This window comes from Eptesicus fuscus, chromosome 20 (genome assembly GCF_027574615.1).
Source record: "Eptesicus fuscus isolate TK198812 chromosome 20, DD_ASM_mEF_20220401, whole genome shotgun sequence".
Classification (NCBI taxonomy): domain Eukaryota; kingdom Metazoa; phylum Chordata; class Mammalia; order Chiroptera; family Vespertilionidae; genus Eptesicus; species Eptesicus fuscus.
In genome coordinates this window covers 49,419,360-49,438,690 of record NC_072492.1, presented here as the reverse complement: position 1 = coordinate 49,438,690, position 19,331 = coordinate 49,419,360, and the positions used below count along the sequence as shown (strand labels likewise).

The 19,331-nt window shown below is 67.4% G+C and overlaps 1 protein-coding gene and 1 long non-coding RNA gene across 5 annotated transcripts in view; one reads left to right on the top strand and one right to left on the bottom strand.

Moving 5' to 3' along the window:
• Positions 1 to 19,331, bottom strand: part of SEPTIN9 (septin 9) — a 124,040-nt gene that overhangs the window by 61,645 nt on the left and 43,064 nt on the right. Inside the window, exon 1 of one of the 3 annotated variants that reach the window (XM_054709048.1) lies at positions 8,963 to 9,138. The exons of the other annotated variants lie outside the window; for them this stretch is intronic. Coding sequence (XP_054565023.1) covers positions 8,963 to 9,017 — 55 coding nt within the window. The 5' untranslated portion in view covers positions 9,018 to 9,138. Of the gene's footprint in view, positions 1 to 8,962; positions 9,139 to 19,331 lie in introns of those variants that run through there. 3 annotated transcript variants of the gene reach the window in all.
• On the top strand, positions 17,112 to 18,928 carry LOC114227612 (uncharacterized). 2 transcript variants are annotated; one of them, XR_003613676.2, is made up of 3 exons: positions 17,112 to 17,206; positions 17,932 to 18,240; positions 18,691 to 18,928. It is a non-coding gene; the product is annotated as an uncharacterized LOC114227612 (long non-coding RNA). The 2 variants fall into 2 exon arrangements; XR_003613675.2 differs by having other exon boundaries at positions 18,651 to 18,928.

Genomic DNA, 19,331 nt, shown 5'->3' with positions numbered 1-19,331 from the left:
CCCGGCTCCGGCTCCTCCGGCTCCAGCTCCGTAGCACCAGCAGCTCACACCTCCCCTCACCCTGCACTCCTCGCCCCTAAATTCCCTGGGGCTCGAACCTGCTGCCTCCAGACCTTTCTCAGCTCTGCCATCGGAACCATTCCTGCCGCTCAGACGAAAGTAGATGCTGGTCCCCACCTCCCGGAGGTTCTGAGGGGCCGGGCACCCCAGGGGGGTCTGAGGGGCAGCGTGGGGACCCCTGCCCCCCACCCGGGGGCTCACAAGCCTTGTCCCCACCCCACCCCAGAGCATCCTGTACGAAGGAAACCCCAGCGCCGCCTCTGCCACCAGGAGCCCCGGCGCAGCAGCCGCACGCCCTCTCCCTCTGCAGAGGCACCCAGGTCGACGCCCAGTCTCAGCCCCCACCGCTCCCCGGTCAGCTCCCCGGGCAGGCACACACGGAGGGCACACTGGGCAATGCTGGGGGCGGAGGCCCAGGTGACGAGGGGGGCGTGTCGGTCACAAGGCCCCCAAACCTGCCCAGGGCCCACCCTGGGTTTTCCTTGGGCAGAGAAAAGCCGTTGTACCAAGGGCCTCCATGGGAAGTAAGGCTGACCTCGCCTGCCACAGGAAGCGGGCAGGACGGAGGCGGCCGTGGGCGTCCAGGAGCCCACCAGGCCTCCCCTCTTCCCAACCCCCGGCCCCTCGCCAGCCACAGATGGACTGTCTGAGTCCCACAAACTCCTATGCTGAATCCTAACCCCCATGTGATGGTGTCGGGAGGTGGGGCCTTGGGGAGGTGGTTAGGTGAGGGTGGGGCCCTCGGGAATGGATTAGTGCCCTTCTACCCTGTGAGGACAGCGAGAAGACACCGTGCATGAGCCAGGAGATGCCTCACCAAGCGCCAATCTACCGGCACCTGGACTCTGGACTTCAGCCTCCAGATCTGAGAGATACAGGTCTAGTCTGCGGTGCCTTTCACAGCAGCCCGGGCGGACGAAGACGGTCCCTCTCCTACCCACTCCCCCACCCACTCCCCCACCCACTCCCCCACCCACTCCCCCACCCACTCTCCCACCCACTCCCCCACCCACTCTCCTACCCACTCTCCTACCCACTCTCCCACCCACTCTCCCACCCACTCTCCCACCCACTCTCCTACCCACTCTCCTACCCACTCTCCCACCCACTCTCCCACCCACTCTCTTACCCACTCTCCTACCCACCGAAACAGCGTCTGCTTCACCGACTCCGCCAGTCGACGTGCAGTGAGCGCTCACCCCATGCCGACCTGCTCTAAGGGCGTCTATGGCATTAGCGCCTCGGTTGCCATGACCACCTGAAGCGTATTTTACCCTCATCCCATTTCACAGGTGGGAGCCCAAGGCAGAGAGGCTACGGGCTCTCCCAGCGTGACAGCGTGGGCAAGGGCGACGCCGCGGGGAGCCAGCACACTGGACCATTGCCCCCGTCTGCTTCCAACTCCTCCACCCCAGGGCCCCTAAAAGCTAAGCTCTGAAGGCAGAGAGCACCAGCTGAGCCCTGTGCACGCCCCCCTGCACGCTGGGCTCTGTCATCGAGCTGGAGAGCATCGGGGCTGGGTCGGGAGCGGGGGCAGCCCCCACTGACCCAGGCTCCGGGCCACCAGCCTCCCACCCCCCCCCCACTCACCCCGGACAAGTGAGACCGAGTCTGGCATCGGGGCCCGCAGCAGAGGGCCGGGGGCAGGTCTGGGCAGGAGGGAGTGACGGAAGATGCAGGCATGGGGGCGGGAGGACCCGCGTCCGCCTTCCAGTGTGGCCCCGGCCCGCTGTGACCGGAGAGAGCCTAGCGGCGCGGCCACCTTGCCGGGCTCCGGAGGACCCAGTGCCCAGCCCACGGCGGGCAGACAGTAGGTGCTCAATAAAGGCGATGGGGATGGAAGGTAATGAGGACCAGCTGGGTCAGAGGAAGTGCCTGCGAGCGAAGGGGGAACAGCTGGAAGGGCCTGGACTGGGGTCGGAGAAGAAGAATGCGGAGGGAGGCGGGGAGGCGGGGAGGCCAGAGCCTGACAGCTGGCGCAGGGCAGCTGTGTGCGAGCCTGGCTTCGTCATTTAAATGTTAGGGGAGATGTAAATATCCGAGCACCCCCCAACCGGCCAGCCTCACTGGGGCTGCAGCCAGAGCAGACGCAGGAGTCCCTCCCTCGCCAGAGTCCCCGTCCCTCCATCTGCCCCAGCACGGGTGCTTCCCAAGCCAGGACTTGGGTGGGGGCGGCAACCAGGGAGGGTGGGGACCCAGCTCCGCCTCGCTCCTCTCCCCTGCTCGGGGCCTGCCAAGGTGCAAGCAATGACCACCTTCCCCATCGCACCCGGCCCGGGCCTGCCAGGATTTCCTTAGCAGCTTAGCAACAAGGCACAGCTGCCCTCTCTGACGCTTGGCTTGCTGACGGAGGCCAGAGCCAAGGCGAGACTCACCGAGCCTGCAACGCCCTGGCTAAGGTAACACGCCGGGCGCCGCGCTCCCACCTGCGCAATCCCTCACCCCAGTCCCTCCCAGGAGGCAAGGTAGAGCCTGGAGCCTCCTCAGGCCCTCACGGAGGCACAAGGCAGCCCCCTCCCCCACCTCCCGACTCAGGGCCCCGGGCCCTGTCAGCGGCATCCCCTGCTGGAGACCCTGCCGGGTGAACTCCCGCCCAGGCCTCTGCTGAGGTGCCCCTTCCTCCAGGAACCGACCCGCTCCTGGGCTCACGCCTGGCCCTCAGAACCCAGCACAGAGCCGGCCGTCAGCTGGCGCCCGCAGACAGCCGCTGAGTCAACAAATGAGTGAGCACGTGCCCCTGCTCTCGCACCCAGGACGGCGGGGCCAGCAGGGACCCGCACACCCGCTACTTCACAGCGGCCCGCCGACCTCAGTGGGGGCAGGGGGCAGGGACAGCGCAGAGGCCGGCTGCTCTCCCTGGAGACGACAGGGCTCTGCAGGGGACGCGGGCAGGGCCTGGCCTCTCAGGGAAAGGCCACCCACGTGGCAGGAGGGCCAGCGAGCCCTGCTCAGGCGGCTTCCTGTACCCCCCCCACCCAGGGAGGGGCCCGCGGGCACGGGGAGAGCCGGGAACCAGGCGCTGCCCTGGACGGTCCCACCACAAACACCTCCATCTCCTGGCCGGGCGTGGGGGAGGGGTGGCGGCAAAGGCCTGGATCCTCAGACCCACTCGCCCAGCCGCCCAGCCGGCCGGGGACTTGTCTCTCTTCCCGCCAAAAAGCAAGATGAGCCGGGTCCCTCCGGCAGGCAGAGGGGGCTGTGGGCGTGGCTCCCTTCCCCACTCCTCAGGCAGCCCCCCCCCCAGGAGGTGCTGACGCCAGGCCCTGCCCCAGGGGACAGCGGGGAGCCCAGCGGCAGAGGGTCAGGCTAGCTCCTCGAAGGGCAGGAGGCCGTGGGTGAGGGGACAGGAAAGCAGACACGGCTGCCCAGAGCCCATTCCAGCCCCTCCTGCGGAGCGAGGACACCGGGGAGAGAGGGACACAGCCCCCAGGAGCCCCCACGCAGTCTAAGCAAGACCCAGGCCGCAAGACAGACCCACCCCCACCCACCCCATCCCTGCAGGACCTGGCCTGAGGCCCTGGGGTACCCCTGCCCCCTTGGTACCCAGGGAACAACTGTCGTCCAACCCCCATCAGGCGGTCCCGCGATGCTACAGCCGGAGGTGTGGGTGGAGGGGGCTGGGGGACACCTGGCCGGCCTCCCTCCCCCACCTCACCTGGCGCGTGAAGGCAGGGGACGGGGACACGGGAGGCACAGAGCTGTGTGTGGGAAGGGCACACCGCTGAGTTTAAGGCCGGGCCCCCTGGTTTTCTGGGTTTTGCTACTGGGGTTGCCGTGGGCTTCCCCAGCGAGCCCAGAGACGTGGGGGAGGGGGGGCTGGGACTACAGGGGACTCAGCTCCGGGGAGAGGCTGTTAGACTCGGGGACACGGCGAAGAGGGGGGACAGGGAGGCGAGAGGCAGGTCAGAGTCTGGCCCAGGCTCCCGCCTCCCAGGGTCCTGGCTCCGGACAGAGCGCGGGCGGGTGGGGGGCTGGGGTGGGTGGGTACCCTCCTCTAAGCCAGGGCCCTGCTCTTGTCCCTCCCCCTCAGCGCTGGCCACTGGCCACACTTGAAACACGACAACACACTCGCTGTCTCCAGAGCGTCTCCTGTCCGGCTGACGGCCTCCGGGCTCCGTCCCGACCCAATCCAACAGCCTGAGCCCCAAGGCCCGGGCGCAGGGGTGTCTGGGGCCTGTGTGGCCAGAGGGATGACAAATCCTCAGGCTCCGGGCCTGTTCCAGAGAGTTCCTGCCTCATAAGCAACTCAGAGAGCCTCCAAATTTGGGAAAAAACCGAGGGATTTGGAAAGAAAGCCACCGTGTGGCTGTTTTTTCTCGGTGGCTTTGTCACGACAAAGCGTAGGAACGTGGCTGGGCTTCTGGGAGGAATCCAAAAATGAGGTCTGCCCCCTCCCCCCGTTGCCCAGAGGCCCCCACCCACCCCACCATTCTACACACACGGCCCTGCCCTTGGGGGTCGCCACGCAGCAAGGGGGCTCCTCCTTCCTGGGTTTGGAGGCCAACATGGATTCCTTGAACTTGACCCCTGTACCCCGCCCCCCGCTCCTCACTGGGGCCCTGTGCTCCCTTCTGTACCCCAGGAATCTGTACCCCAGGAGTCTGTACCCCAGGAATCTGTACCCAGGCGTCTGCACCCAGAAGTCTGTACCCCAGGAGTCTGTACCCAGGAGTCTGTACCCCAGGAATCTGTACCCCAGGAGTCTGTACCCCAGGAGACTTGGAGCAGCAGGCCAGCCCACCCCCAGTCATGCAGCTGGGGAACCACAGGGGCACCTGACCTCTGAGTGTGGCTCCCTGACCTCTGGGCTCTGCCCGGCCAGCACCAGGTGTGAGGGCCGCGGCGCTCCGGTGAGCTGGGCCACAGCGGCCGGCGGAGGAGGCCCCGGCTCCCACGGGCAGCACGCAGCCCGCACCTCGGTGTGTCCCTGAGGACGCCCGTCACCGAGGCCACAGGCCACCGCTCCTGCCCAGCGGGACAGCCCCGCCCCCGACGTGGCCCAAGCAAGTGCCACCATGTGCCTGCCGCCCGCCCAGGGCTCGAACTCGGGTGGTGTGTTTCCCCGGCACGGAGGCCCCGAGGTCCCCACCTGTGCCCGGCTCCCCGTGCCCTGGCGGGGAGCGGCAGAGCTGAGATGGGACTGCTCTCCCCGCTGGGACCAGGCTCAGCACCACACGACCAGGACGGGCAGAGGCTGCTGGCAAGGACGCCCCTCCCAGACACCGGCTCCGGACCCCGCTCCGCCCCGACCGCCCTTCAGGGAGGCCGGGGCGGCAGAGCCCGGGCAGGTGGCCCACCACACCCATCCTCACAGTCCAGTCGTCAGCCCATGCCCCGTCACTGTCCCCGCGGACGGCGGGCAGGCCTGTGCCCACCAGCTGAGGCCCTGGGGCAGGGTGGGAGGAGGCTGGGTCCAGCTCCCGGAGAAGGAACCCTGTGACGGGGAGAGTGTGGCACGGCCCGGCCTGGCCAGGAGCCCAGGTAGCTGCCGGCCCCCCAGGGGTTGAGGGGGGCAGGATCCTGCAGGCCAGGGCTCTGAGGCCAGCGCGCTGGTCTGCTTTCCACGGACGCCGAGGACTTCCCGGATTCTTTCTCCGCGTGCAAATCTGGTCACAGCAAACTTCAGGGACGGGCCCGCGGCCTGCCGCAGCCGGGAGATAAGGACTTGGCCCGCGCTCTCTAGGAACACACCGTCCACAGCCCAGAGCGAGATAGGGGCAGGGGTCACCCCCTCTCACGGGTAGTGCCGGGGGCCAAGGCCACCCCTAGGCCCGTTGGTGCCGGGACAAATGGGAAATGAAACTAAAAATCAATCAGGAAAATACAAAGTACTCTCCTTGCCCTGCGTGGGGGGTCCCGCAGAGCCCCGAGGTCACTGAGGGGGTCACTGAGGGGGGGTCACTGAGGGAGGCCACTGAGGGAGGCCACGGCGGGGTCAGAGGTTCATGATCCGGAGGGTGCCGCCGCCCTCCCAGTCCCCGGGGACCTGCACCCGACAGACACGTGCAACACAGCAAACAGGCTACATTCCTGCGGCCGGAGACGGCGCTGATGTCACCCCGTCACGCCTGGGTCCTCGAGGGCGGGGGCAGGCGAGGAATCAGGTGATAATAAAAGGTGGGCGCTCCGCAGGGCCGGGGGCAGATGTGCCCAGAACGTGGGGCACCAGCCAAATTTTAACTCAGGGCACCCACTCCATACACATCCACCCCCCCCACACACACACACACACAGCAGGGCAGCTTCCTGTCTGCCCCCAGCGCCCACTGCACCCCGATGCCAGGGAGCTGCCCTGCACGCCATGTTACGGGCCCGGATAACACCACCCCGGCCCGCATCCCCGGACACCCTTTGGCCCGTGGCAGGACGCCAGGCTGCTCGGACTGAAACTTGCCCCCGGGGCCCGGTGGCTCAGAACTCGCCCTGCTGAGGTGGTGGCACCTCACGTCACGCAGCCGAGGCCGAGCTGGCGGCTCCCTCCCGCCCCTTTCTCCCTGTCCTGCAGAGAGCGACTCGGTGTGGGTGACCACGGCCACGGCCCCCAGAACACACTCTCGCTCTTCTGGGGGGACCTGTTAGTCCAGCTGCCTCCCCGGATGGCCCAGGCTCCAATGCCTGGCCCTCCACGGCCACGGCCACGGCCACAGCCGGCCCCTCCTTATGCCCCGGCCCCGGCAGACCGGCTCACTCTGGCTCCCCTGCCGGCCCGGCTGCCCTGACCGGAGGCTGTCCTGCCTCCACATCCAAGGTCTGACTTTCCCTCAAGGTCGGCCTCCTCCATGAGCGCTCCGGTGGTCAGCCAGAGCGGCCTTCCCCTGCCCTCTCACCCACTGTCGCCCTGGGCCGTGCCCTCTTCTCCATCCGAGGCTGGCAGCCCCCACCCCCAGCGCCACCCCAAGCTCCGGGGACGTGCAGGGAGGCCGGGTGTCTGGTCTCGCACCCATGCAGGACGCCGGGGCTCGAACGCCGGAACCCCCATCCTCAGAGCACGTCGGACTCTCCAGGGCACACCTGGAGAGACTGATGCACACGGGGCACGGAGGGTTCGAGGCCCCGCGCCCCAGCCCTCCGGAGACCTCCATCTGGAGTCACAGGGCTGCCAACTGCTGCCCTAGGATGGTCTCAATGAGGCCATTGTCTCCGACCAAATTAAAGGGTCAAGGAGCCGTGGGGAGGCCGCCCCCCGCCGCGGAGGCTGCCGGCATCTTCAGCTGGGACAGCCGGCGGGTGGGGGGGACCCCGAGGCAGAGGCACTCGCAACCTACAACCTACGTGGCATGAACTGCGACAGCTGTTGGACCACACGACCCCCAAAGCTCCACCTCCCCATCCTGCCTTAGGGCGCATGGAACCATCCCTCCCCGAAATCCCAGCACCCTGCTTTGGGGCAGGGACTGCCAGCTGACCGAGTCCTGGCCCCGGCCACAGGGAGAGCCCGCCCACTATGCGACCTGAAGGGGGCGCCCTCGGGCATCCGGGACGTGAAAAGGCCCTGAGGGGTGGCGGGAGAGCAGCAGCAGCAGCGCAGGGCAGGGGAGCAGGCAGGTCAGTCCGGGTGACCCCAGGATGAGCATGCGCCAAGGTGTCCACCGCCAGGCACAAGCCAGCCCGCTCCGCAGCCCCTGACCTGCCTGGCAGTTTCTCAGCTGGTCTGAGTGTTCCCACCGCCAGGCCAGCCGCTGGCACCCTCATGTCCGCACAGGCGGGCGGGCCACAGGACAGCAAACACCCCCGAGCCGGCCAGGGCAGGCCCCACCCAGAATCACCACGGCGGGGCCCTGCGTGGGTCCAGCCAGGCTCTGGTTCCCAGACGTACCCCCCGCAAATGGGCCAGACCCAGGTGGGCCATGTGAGCCGCTGGGCTCTGGCCAGCCAGGTCCCAGCCCTGGTTCTGCCCGTGACGGGCGGAGGACCTCCGGGCTTGGCCTCCGGCCCAGCCTCCCCTACCCCAGCCCCCAGAGGGCTCTGCCCAGGGCTGCCGGGGAGCCCCTCGGAGGGGCGGGGGCTCCGGCCCCCACAGAGGCAGACCCGCCCTCAGAAACCCGCGAGTGCGGGGACTATTGTGTGAGCTTCCCTCCCAGCACTTTATTTCCTCCCCAGGACGCGGGGCCACGGGCGTCACGAGGACGCACGAAAGCGCGCGCACACAGACACACACACACACACACACACACACACACACACACACACACTCACACACACACACACACACACACACACACACACACTCAGGCCCAAAGCCAGGAGGCCGGACTCACTCGCAGGGAGAAGCCCCCCTGCCCCCCAAGTCTCTCCACACTTCGTGAACCCCGGAGGGGAGTGGGGGCCAAAATGCACTCCCTACCCGCACGCAGGCCCCCCTCGCCACACAGCCCGCCTCCGGGAGGCCGAGGATGTCCCAGGCGCGGATGCGGGACGATGGGGCGCCCCCCCAAGACCTCTGCGGGCCCACGGGGCGGCCTTCCCCCGCCCGGACTCGGCTCAGCCCAGGCCAACACTGGTATGGGGGAGGGGGCTGCCCGCCCCGGGGAGCGCGGGGGCGGGGAACCCACTGCCCCGACCGCCCGCGGGGCGCAGGGCCGAGTGGACTTCGAGGGCCCCCGGGAGCGCCGGCAGCCGGAGCCCGAGGGCGGGGCTGAGCGGCGCGGAGAGGGCACCGCGCGCCGGGGTCCGAGGAAGCCCGCGCCCTCCCGGCGGCCGGCGCGGCGCCCCCACAAACAACAATAAAAGGAAGGAAGCCGGAGGCAGCGGTCCCCGCACCGGGTCCTCCACGTAAGCGACGCGGGGCGGGGCGGGGGGCGCGCGGCGGGAGGGCGCCCCATCGGGGTCCCGCCTCCCCCTCCACGCCACCCTCCCGTCCGAGGGGCCCCGAGCGCTCCCGCCGCCGCCGGCACCCACCCACCTTCGAAGTCCGAAATGATCCCGTCCAGCTGCGCGTTGACCGCGGGGTCGGACATGGTGGCTGGCGGGCGGCGCGGAGGGCGGCGAGGAGGAAGCGCCCGGCCGGCGAGCTGCTGGGGCGCCCGCCCGCCTCCCGCTCCCGCTCCCGCCTGCAGCGCTGGCGGCGGAGCCCCTCGGCCCGCGGGCTCCGCTGAATGAATGGGGGAGGCGGGCGGGCGCCGGCCTCCCGCTCCTGGCGCCCCCGCCCCGCTCCGCCCCCGCCTCCCGGGCGGATCAGGTTCCCGCACCCCGGCCCGGCCTCCCGGGCGCGCACTGGCTGCTCCGCCCGCCTGTCAGCGCCGAGTCCTGGGGGCTGGGGCGCGCGCCGCCGCCGCGGGACGGGCTGAGTCCGGGGCGCTCGACCCGAGGGCCCCCCTTCTCCCCGCCTGGCCCACGCCCAGGGGACGGCGAGGGACGAGGCCGGCCCCCCCTCCCCGCCCCACGCCCGCTGCAGCCAGATGTGGGCGGATGTGGAGGCGGGCAGCGGACGCGGGGGCGGTGCCGAGGGGGAGCGGACGCCCCTTCCCCGGGGCGCAGGCTCCTGCTGCGGGAGCCGGATCGACGCGAGCAAACAAAGTTGGCCGCCGCCTTCCCTCGCTCCCGGCGCCGACGAGGTTAACGCGCGGGCCGGCTGCCCGCAGGGTCCTGGCCGGCTGGCGGAGAGCCAGCGGGCGAGCGCAAGGAGGACTCACGTGGCCCGGAGGGGGACCCCCTCCAGCGACTCCCCGCCCCCACCCTTCCACCCAGGGTCGCTCCTGCTCTCTGGGAGGGGGCGCCGGCCCGGCAGGGGCCTGGGCGGGGATGGAGCCCCTGTCAGAACAGCCAGAGGGGTGCCTCCCCATCCCCTCCAGAAGGGGCATCTCTATGTGGCGCCTAGACCCGGTCCCGGTCCTGCCCTGGTTCTTAGATGCGGAGAGAAGGGTGGGGAGGCAGGAGGCTGCCGCGGGGCAGGAACTTCTAGCTTCTCCATCCCTTCCTTCCCTTCAGCGAACACCCATGAACCCTGTACCTACCGGGCGGGCACGTCCTAGGGGCGGGGGCGACAGGATGAGCTGGGACTTGAGAAGCCCCAGGATCAAGCCCCCAAGAAGGGCCATCCGGGTCTGGCACTGACAGCTGGGGGGAAGGGGAGGGCTTGGGGGGCTGGTTCCGCCCCCCTCCATTGGCTGAGCCTGTTAGACGCTCCTGTCTGCCCCTGGTCCCCTCACTAGCGTGGACCCACTGCCTCTGCCTACAGTGGGGGCAGCGGAGAATCCACAGCATGGAGGGAGCCCTGGGTGCTGGTGGGCCACAGCTCCATAGGTGGGTACCCGAGGGCCCCCACAGCGCCTCCTAGCGCTCAGGTTGGTCACCGCCACTCCCCGCCCGCCACCCCCAGGTCTGAGGTGCAGGGGATGCTGAGGCCGCCCGCCCAGGTGAGCGGGCCTCTGGCTGAGCGCGCTGGCTCCCCGGCTCTCCTCACAGCGAAAACCGAGCCCTTCCTCTCTAAGGAGGGCGGCCGCGCCCGCCCTCATGCTTGGGATATTTTGAACTATTTTCAACCCAGTGAGTCTGTGGACGCCGAGCAGCAACCACAGACATTTCAGATGCGCACACACCCTCGTCGGCCCGGGAGCCCAGGCTTCAGAAACGGAGTCGCCCCTGTCATCCCCACCAGCCAGGGACCGCCGTCTGAACCCCAGCACCTGGGCCTGCGCCACGGCTCCCCCCGGCTGGGAAACCGGTCCCCCTGTGGTTGGGAGCTGGGTGGTCCCATCCAGCCTGGGCCACAGCGCTGTGCTCCCGTGTTTCCATAAAAAGCACCTGCAGAGGGTAGGCACGCCCGTGCGATTGTCCTCGCAGAGAGCTGGCCGGGCTCCCCGAGACTAGCCTCGGGTCAGCGCATTGTGCGCGACGCCCTGCCATTCTCGGCTGAGCTAAATATACGTGGGCTTATCTCCGTGGGGACCCGGCCAGGGTGCACGCCTCCCCGAAATGCTCCCCCGCTATGGGAGCCCACGGGACAATGGCAGGAAGGAGTCGCCCTTCGAGGCCAGAAGGCGCCCCCTGTTGGCCTGACTGCTCCAGAGCCCGCCCAGTCCGCCCCCTGCCTGTAGCCCTTGGCACTGGAACCACGGGGCCACGGCCGGGCACCCGAGGGGAGGGGTTTCCGACGCTCCCCAGGAAACCCAACCCAGCACTTAGCCACACTCCTCCGGGCCAGGAAGTCCCCCCTGGTATCTAACCAACCGCTCTAATTGTACATCGCTCACTTCCTCTTCCCCCCGTCCTCGGAGGAGATGGGGAACAGCTGGTGCCACCCTTCAGGGAATAATTACTCCTCCAACGGGCCGGTCCAGCAGCCACCCGGCGGCCCTGTAATCATCCCCGCCCGCCTTTGATCACTTCCAGGGCCTGTCCAATCTGGGGCTCCAGGACCTGAATAAGGCCCCGCCCCCTTTCCTGGGGCCTGAGCAGCCAGGGCCAGGGGCTGGCGGAAGGGTCCTGGCAGGGCCCCGGGCAGATAAAATCAGCAGCCGCTGCAGAAAGAGGAAAAAGAGCTTCAATGTGGCAAGAAACCGACAATGGCAAGGCCTTTGCCTTCTGGGATGGCGCACACAGACACACAGCAGCACCCCCCGCCCCCCAGACCACGGGAGAAGGGAGGCCACCCACAGGCCTGGCCCCGGGGAAGGTGTGATTAGAGGGGCCGCCTACCTCCCAGGTCCACCATGACTTGTCGTGGGGTGAAGGGTGGCCCCCGAAAGATAGAGCCCCCCGAACCTCAGGATGCGGCCTGATCTGGCGGGAGGATCGTGGCAGAGGTGATTAAGACAAGGACCTGCAGCGAGGGTCAGTGCCCTGGAGAGGGGTGGGCCCTGAACCCCAGGACGGGGTCCTGCAGGGCTGAGGACACACGGATGCAGAGAGGCCGCAGGAGGCGGGCAGAGCCTGGAGGGATGGGACCACAAGCCAGGGACCCCCTGGGACCCAGAAGCCGGAAGAGACAGAAGGATCCTCCCCTGAGCCTTCGAGGGAGCGGGCCCTGCCCACACCGAGTGGGGGCTCGGGCCTCCTGAACGGGGAGAGTGTGTTTCTGCTTTGTTCAGCCCCCCGGTTTATGGTCCTTTGTCATGGCAGTTCCCCCCTCCCCCCCCCCCCCCCACACACACACACAGAGGTCAGGCTCCCGTCTGAGTCATTTCTTTTTGTTGTTGTTAATCCTCACCCAGGATATCTCCCATTGACTTTAGAGAGTGGAAGAGAGAGGGAAGGAGAGGAACATCGACGCGTTTGAGAGAAACACATCGGTTGGTTGCCTCCTGCACTTGCCTTGACCAGGGCCCAAGCCGGGGAGGAGCCTGCAACCGACGTACGTGTGTTGCCCTGGACCGGAATCGAACTCGGGACCCTTCAGTCCACAGGCCGACGCTCTGTCCACTGAGCCACACCAGCCAGGGCCTGTCCGAGTCATTTCTTTAGGTCAAAGCTGCATCTGCCAACGATGTCTAATCAGCCACAGAACCGGTCCCAGGACACAGGCTGCCCCGCGCGGCCGTCCTGAGGGCAGTGGGGGGAAAGCAGGCGGCGGGGGGTGGGGGGGCATTAAAGGCACAGCCTGAAGTCCACTGCAGCCTTCCTGGAATGGAGGAGCGGCCGGGTGGAGTGAAGCTCCGGCCTGGGAGAGAGGGCGGCGGGAGGAAGCGGTGGGCGGAAGCAGCCCTGTGGCACGCACACCAGCACCCATGACCCCGGCTCCCGGGGACTTGGGGGGGCTTGGGCAGCAGCGGGAGGACGGTGGCTGCTTGCCCAGCCGCTCGGAGCTTTTGGACAGGACACCCCATTGAGGGGTGCCTCTGTTTTGTCACAGACCAGGGCTCCCCCGGGGCAGGGGCCATGCGGTCACAGCTCTGCCTGGGCCTGGCGCACAGTAGGGCCTCCCTGAGCTCCAGAGCCTTGGAGCCATCGGCCACTGGACCTTCCTCATCCCCCGACACCCTCAGCCCTCCACCTCCAGAGACCGCACCCCCCATCCAAGCCACGGCGAGTTCCTACCTCCAGTGCATGTCTGCTCTGACCCCGAGGTGCCGCCCCCAGTCCAAGCCCCCCTCCAGGGGTCAGCTGACCGGCACTCTGGGGGTCACACACCAACACCACCGGCTTTGCAGCATCTGCCTTTTCTGGGGTGCAAATGCCCTTGGCCGCCGTCCAGCTGGCAGCGCGCCCCCTTGAGGCTGGCGCTGGGAGGGCGTGCAGGCCCCCCGTGCGGCGGCCAGAGGCACAGGGGCAGGGCTGGCGGGCACAGGTGATGGCTGGATGCAGCAAATGCTGAGGGAGTGGGACGGTGGCGCCCTCGCACCTTTGCTCTGATGGAAGCACTTGTACGTTACTGAGTTACGTTACATAAGCCTCAGACGTGATTTCATTTTCTCTAGTCGAGCAGTGCATTTCTTTATGGTGGTAACAAATAGAAAAGTCGCCATTTCCACTGTTTTTTGGGGGTTTTGGTTTTTTGGGTTTTCTTCCTCCCATTCTGTGTTTCTTTGCTTTCTTTTATTTTTACCATTTTTTTTTTTCTAAATATGTTTTTATTGATCTCAGAGAGGAAGGGAGAGGGAGAGAGAGAGAAACATCAATGGTGAGAGAGAATCATGGATCGGCTGCCTCCTGCACACCCCACACTGGGGATGGAGCCCACAACCCAGGCCTGTGCCCTGACCGGGAATCGAACCCTGACCTCCTGGTTCATAGGTCAATGCGCACCCACTGAGCCACGCCGGCCGGGCATTTTAACCATTTTTAGTGCACAGCCAAGTGGCACTAAGTCCACTTATGTTGTTGTGCAGCCGTCACCACCCTCATCTCCAGAACGTTCCTCATCTTCCCAAACTGAGACTCTGTCCCCATCAAACACTCACTCCCCATCCCCCCCCTTAGACCCTGGCACCCTCCCTTCCACTTTCTCTCTGCGGGTTGGACCCCTCCGGGCCTCCTGTAAGGGCACCTGCATGTGTCCTCCGCGTCTGGCCGCTGGCACGGAGGGCGGCGCGCTCAAGGTTCCGCCGCGTCCCGGCAGGTGTGGGGATTCGCCCCCCCACCCCCTCGGGCAGCTGTGAACACGGGCACGCCGTCTCTCTGAATCTCTACTTTCCATTCTTCTGAGCATTTACCCAGAAGTGGGATCATGTGGCAAGTCTACGATTTCATTTAAAATAACTTATATAATTTTTAAGTGTTGTCTAGTTTATAAAATGTAAGTGATGCAGTTTACATAATATCCCATTCAAATGTTCATCATGGCTGCGCTTTAACGGCCAGCTCACAGAACGCCTCCTAACTGAAGCGGGGCCTCCTCGCCCGCCTCCGCCCAGAGCTCAGGGGGCCGGGAAAGGCCCGGTCCCGGCTCCTCGGCGTCACCTGGCTACTGGCATGTCCGACGGGCCGTGATCAGCAGAGTCGGAAGTCTGGGCCCCACGGGCTCGGGGAGTGAGCACCCAGATACGCTTCTTCCCATGATTCCTATTTTACTCCTGATCATTCCTGCTTCACGGAGTCCCACCCCCCTGTGTTCCTCCCCAGCCCCCCAAACAGGGCTTGGGAACCAGCTAAAGTCCCCCGACTTCCCAGGGGCCACCTGAGGCTGGATGCACAGAGATAGGTAGGAGATGCCCAGCGTCCCCTCCCCCCCACACACACACACCCCGTGGCTGACACCCCCTGGTCCTCCCAGCGGCTCCACAAAGGACCAACCAGTCTCGGAGCAGCAGGCGGCTGTGCCAGCCCGCAGCGCCCTGCCCGGCTGCCAGGAGGCGTGGCTGCGCCACTGCCCGCAGGACAGGCTGTCCCCGTGTCCCGCCTCCCTGCCACTGTGCCCTGCAGGCACCCTGCTCCCCGCGGAGGCTGCAGGCTGCTCACACTGCAGTGCGGCCGGCTGAGTCACAGCTGCCCCAGTTCCACGTCAGCCAGCGGGAGAGGGGGAAGGCCAGCGGCCCCGAGGCCACCCTTATTACACAGTCACCGCAGTGACCGAGGTGACGTCGTCTCTGGGCAGCTGCTGCCCCGCCAGCGCCCTTGGGCCTCGGCCATGTGACCTAACAATGCCCCTGCCCACTGCCCTGGCGACGCCCAGCAAGGGGGAGAGAAGGGGGCCGGCAGCCAGCCACCACGGGAGGGCAAGGAGGCAGGGGACCCCCCCCTCCCCGCATCCTCACCTTCCAGAAGGGTCACTGCACCCACAGCCCCGTGGGAATCCACCTCCATGACAGGCCCCTAAACGCCCATCCGCCCCGGCCTTGTGTACCTCCGTGTCAGGGAGCTCAGCGCCGATCACTGCTTCCTCTATCTGCGGCCAGTTTGGGCCACTGACCATAAAGGTAGAGCTAGAGAGAGGGGGAGAGAGAGAGAGAAGCGGGGAGGGGAGGGGAGGGGAGAGGAAGAGGGGGAGAGAGGGGGAGGGGGGAGGGAGAGGGGGAGAGGGAGAGAGAGAGATGGAGGGGGAGAGAGAGAGAGAAGCGGGGAGGGGAGGGGAGAGGAAAAGGAAGAGGGGGAGAGAGGGGGAGGGGGGAGGGAGAGGGGGAGAGGGAGAGAGAGAGATGAGGGGGAGAGAGAGAGAGGGGAGGAGAGGGAGAGGAGGGAGAGGGAGAGGGAGGATGAATGAAGGTCAGCCTGAGGGTAGCTTTGCCCACGGAAGGGCATCCACCTGGCTCTCTCCCAGGCTGGAAAGGCGGGGACGCGGCGGTATGTGCGGGTTCCTGCAGCTGGTTTGCGGGGCGAGGACTGAAACACCTACCCCTCCATCTGAGGAGGGGACTGAGACACCGGCCCGGGAGGGTTGGGGGACACCGGCCCGGGAGAGTTGGGGGACAGCATCGCCCACGCGGCCCCAGCAAAGACAGAAACCTGCCTGTGGGGCCGCCGCGGGCCCTGGAAGAGACCTGGTCCTCGGTCGAAGGTCACTGTGAGGAAGAGCCGGACACCAGCCCGCGGAGCCGGGCGGCTCTGGAAGCCTGAGCGCGAGGAGCCGGCAAGTGTCTAGGCTCAAGTCCCCCCACTTCCGGCTCTGGGACCCCGGGTGCTCCCGGACTGCCCCCAGAGGCCGTCCAGGGTCCGAGGGGGAGGGGAGAGGGCTGGGCCGCCGTGGCCCCGCAGGGCACCCCGGTGTTTAGGGACAGAAGTGAGCGGGGTCCCTGCCCCAGGGAAGGACGGAGAAGGAGGGAGTGGCCCACGCCAGCAGCCAGTGCGGGGGCCTCCCTGGGGCTGGGTCTCCCCACCGCCTGGCCCACCAGGAGCCGAGAGCAGGTTCTGTGCCTGGACGTGCCCTTGCCCGCTGCCACCCAGGGAGAGTGGCGGGGACCCGCGCCGCCTCCTCTGGGCCTTGGCCGGAGCCTTGGGAACAGACAGCTCCGCGTGGGAGGAGGCAGGAAGCGGGGTGCCCGCCCCCCGACAATCTGGTACTGCTTTGCTGCATAGCGAACTCCCCCCACCCTGAGCGGGTGGAAGCCTGAGCCTCAATGCGCTGTTTGTCCTGCGTGTGACGTGGCCGCGGACGTGATGGCTTTGCTATTAAGGCACTCACCCCGCCGGTCCCCTCCCTTCCCCCTGCATGAGTCACTGGCCGTGACTCGGCCCAGCCTTTGCCAGAAGTCCGCCTGCTCCGCCTGCTCCGCCTGCTCCGGCTGCTGCGGCTGCTGCGGCTGGGCCCTGTGAGGAGAGGGGCCAGGACAAAGGACACAGGCTGCCCAGCCCTGGGGTCTGGGGCCCACGCAGCTTCCCATGGACTGTCTGTTTCGGGGTGCCCCTTCAGCAAGGGGAAGGCCCCTCTGTGTCTCTCTGGTTCCTGGGGACCCGGGCAGCCAAGGCCTACGGTGTGGGGACAGGCAAGCTCCCGGGAGACCCCGGAAGCAACGTGGAAACTGGCCAGCGAGCCGGACAGGACAGCCCAAGGCCCCGGGCCAAGGACCCCCTTCCCTCCTCTGGGGCTGGGCCCCGAGTCAGACACGGCGTGGGGTGCCCATCCAGAGGCGGAAGGGACCATGAGCATCACCCCTCGGGTCCCCCAGCAGCCCTGCCGGCCAGGTGGCCCCCTCCTCACACAGCTGTCCGCTAGAGAGCCGTCTCTCCCCTCAGGACAGGGCCCGCTCCTGGCCTCAGGGACCAGGGCGTCCAGTCTCCGTGGCTTGTCCCGTCACCAGACCACAGACCTGCCCTGGGCCGCAGCTCCGCCCAGGTGAGCGCACTCTGGAGCCCGGGGCCGGCCGGGAGGGCAGGACGGGCAGGGGATCGCCTGGTGAGCTGCAGCCGCCGCACAGAGGGAAACAGACCGGCACACGAGCCCACGTGCGGCCTGTGGCGCCACGGCATCGTCTGCAAGTGGGTCACACGGACGCTCTCGGCCGTGAGTCACCACGGTCGGCATCTGCGGAGGCCGTGGCCATGCTGCCGCTGGAGAGGAGCCCGCCTGGTGCACATGCTCAGCTGGGCCAGCCGGTGTGCAAGGGCCAGCTGGTGTGCAAGGGCCATCTGGGTGTGCAAGGGCCAGCCGGTGTGCAAGGGCCAGCTGGTGTGCAAGGACCATCTGGGTGTGCAAGGGCCAGCTGGGTGTGCAAGGCCCAGCTGGTATGCAAGGGCCATCTGGGTGTGCAAGAGCCAGCTGGTGTGCAAGGGCCAGCTGGGTGTGCAAGGGCCAGCCAGGGGTATAAGGACCAGCTGGGTGTGCAAGGGCCAGCCGGTGTGCAAGGGCCGACTGAGAGGTTTCTACTTGACTGTGAATAATCCAGAGCATTTTTAGGAAACAGTGCAGGGCTGTCCCACTGGGGACCTAAAACCTCAGACCCATGTCCCCTTCCTGCAGCAGCGGGTCACTCTCCTGGCACCCACCCTCTCACGACACAACCGCGGCCGCTGCCCAGCCCGCAGGCCTCCGCATGTCCCCGTCCGTCCCTACATCACCAGGTCTGAGCCGGAGGAGGTGACGTTCAGGTGGTGACTGGGGACAAAGCCACGTCTTCCCACGGAGGGAGCTCCGTCGGTGGGAACCGCCGGTTAAAACAGAGGTCGGCCCGGCACCCCTCAGGCCGGTTCCACTGAGATTCGCTGAGCCGGGGAAGGACAGGCGGCAACAGCGGCGCCCCGGGGGCGGTTCGCGACCTGCGCTGGTGCAGGGTGGGCTCGCGGTCTGCCCACTGCCGTGGTGTAAACACACGCACGGCCGCCGCGGACAGACTTGGAAGGGACGCGCACTCCCCCGGCGGACGCTCTCAGGTAAGTGGAGCGGGTTCTTCCAGAACACGCTCTGCGGCGGCACAGCTCGCTGTCTGAGGAGTGGGAGGTTTGGAGAGAGAGGCTGGGATACATCCTATGGTAACGACTCCATGGGTAATAAGAAAGATCACGGCGACTCTGAGGTCAGAGAATAAAAACAGGGTGGCCACACGGCCGATGGAAGGATGCGGGGCGGGCGGGCGGGCCAGCATGACGGACGCGGCGTGAACAGGAGAAGCCACGTGACGCGCACAGGGCTGTGCGCTGTACCATGTTCCCGGCCCGGCTGCGTGTGTTCTCAGAAAACGCAGGGAGGAGAGAGGCACCAGGGAGCCACTCTCACTGCCGGAGCGAGGGCAGACCCCAAACACGGCCGTGGGGTGCCTCCCCGTCCCCCCTCCCCTCTCCAGGCCGCAAGGAGGACGCGGACTGAGCATGCTCGCCTCACAGGTCCCAAGTCCCCGCTTCTCCCTCCGCCCACCTCTCCCTGCGGGGACGGGGACATGCTACAGGGGCCGGGCCAGCGCCTGGCATAGGACAGATGCCGAGGACGACAGCCCCTCCGCCCAGCAGCCTGGCCAGCCGCCCAGCTGACACTTCTGGACCAACAGCCATGCCCTGGTGACCCCTAAGTGACCCCTGGTGACCGCAACATCCTAAGTCACAAATACAGCCACTGGCGAACGTCTCAATGGCTTCCTCTCCCACCCTGGTCCCTCCTGCCGCCGCCCCGGGGTCCTCGAGCCCCTTCCCGGAGTTGTGCCTCCTCGGGCTGCCCCGGCCCCCCAGGCAGGGAGCCCCCACTCTGTGCCCGCGAAGGAGTCCCCACTTAGAGAACCAGAGAGAGGAGGGGTCTGGAGGGACCACTGAGGGCCCAGTGGCAGCGCCTGGTGGTACAGGGGGGAGGGGAGGAAGGAGGAGGAGGAGGGAGGAGGAACGCTGCCCTCCTGAGGCTCTGAGCCGGCCCTCCCCTCCACGCAGCACCTGCATTACCACCTCCTTTCATCCTCCCCTCCCCGTGGCCTCCCCGCGGCCTCCCCGCGGCCCCCACGGAAGCACGGGTGCGCCAGGCCTGCCAGGCCCCCAGGTGG